This window comes from Mus caroli, chromosome 8 (genome assembly GCF_900094665.2).
Source record: "Mus caroli chromosome 8, CAROLI_EIJ_v1.1, whole genome shotgun sequence".
In the NCBI taxonomy this organism is placed as follows: domain Eukaryota; kingdom Metazoa; phylum Chordata; class Mammalia; order Rodentia; family Muridae; genus Mus; species Mus caroli.
The window spans coordinates 12,239,008-12,239,916 of NC_034577.1; the positions used below are offsets into that span (position 1 = coordinate 12,239,008).

General features: G+C 40.9%; 1 protein-coding gene across 1 annotated transcript in view; it reads right to left on the reverse strand.

The window, feature by feature from the left end:
* The window catches only part of Csmd1 (CUB and Sushi multiple domains 1), a 1,596,626-nt gene that overhangs the window by 10,200 nt on the left and 1,585,517 nt on the right, over positions 1–909 (reverse strand). Inside the window, exon 63 of the mRNA XM_029480674.1 lies at positions 267–424. Within this exon, the coding sequence (XP_029336534.1) occupies positions 267–424 (158 nt within the window). The remainder of the gene's footprint in view (positions 1–266; positions 425–909) is intronic.

Genomic DNA, 909 nt, shown 5'->3' on the forward strand with positions numbered 1-909 from the left:
GTGGTCTCTGAATATTCACAGTTCTGACAGTGAGGGTTGTGAATTAGTAGAGCCTATCCTAGTCTGAAGAACCTGTTTTTCTTCAGCAGCAAGAGTCCCTTAACTGTAGGCCAACTTATTTCTTATCTTAGAAATTTGGTAGTTGTCTCTATCAAATGATGTGGTACAGTGACCATGCTTCAGGGGTACCTTCTGAGTTACTGAGGGATGGACAGTGTTTCCCCTACCCATAATTCTCAGTGGATCATGTATTCTTCTGCCCAGACCTGAAAGTGGGAGGACTGTNTGAAAATCTTCATGAAAGTACTTACGTAACCATCGAGTCCCCAGTTGTCATTTTCAAACTTGCTTACAAAAATATCTGCTGGGCCTTTGATATGAAAGGCTTTCAGAAGCAGGTGGGCCTCTTCTTTCTTGTAGACCCCTGAAAAAAACGTTACAGTGGTTAGTCCTATACTGAGGAAGTCAGAGTCAATGGCTTGGCTATTAACCCATCTAATAAGGAACAGGCATAGTAGGGTATCATGACACAGGCAACAGAACATTTCAATACAAGTTTTATTTTGAAGATTGAGTCTTATTATCTTTACCACTGTGGGGTTAAGGGAAGCATTTCCTACTAGACTCCTTCTCAAGCAGATATAACCCATTCCACAAGATTCAACACCACTATCCAATAAAAANATATATGAACTCGAACCTGCAGATACAAAGAACCACCATTTTCTTCCATGCTGTATTTGCTTCTGAAGACAGGGGAGTATAGAGAAAACAGACCAAAACCCTAATTCAAAACTCAGCTTCTTCTAGAAATGGCATGTTCTGTTAATAGGAAAGCACCATGGTGGTAGGATTTTGAAGGTTGTACACAGAGATAGGCAGAGGGTATCGAGTATCTGTACCTGTGAG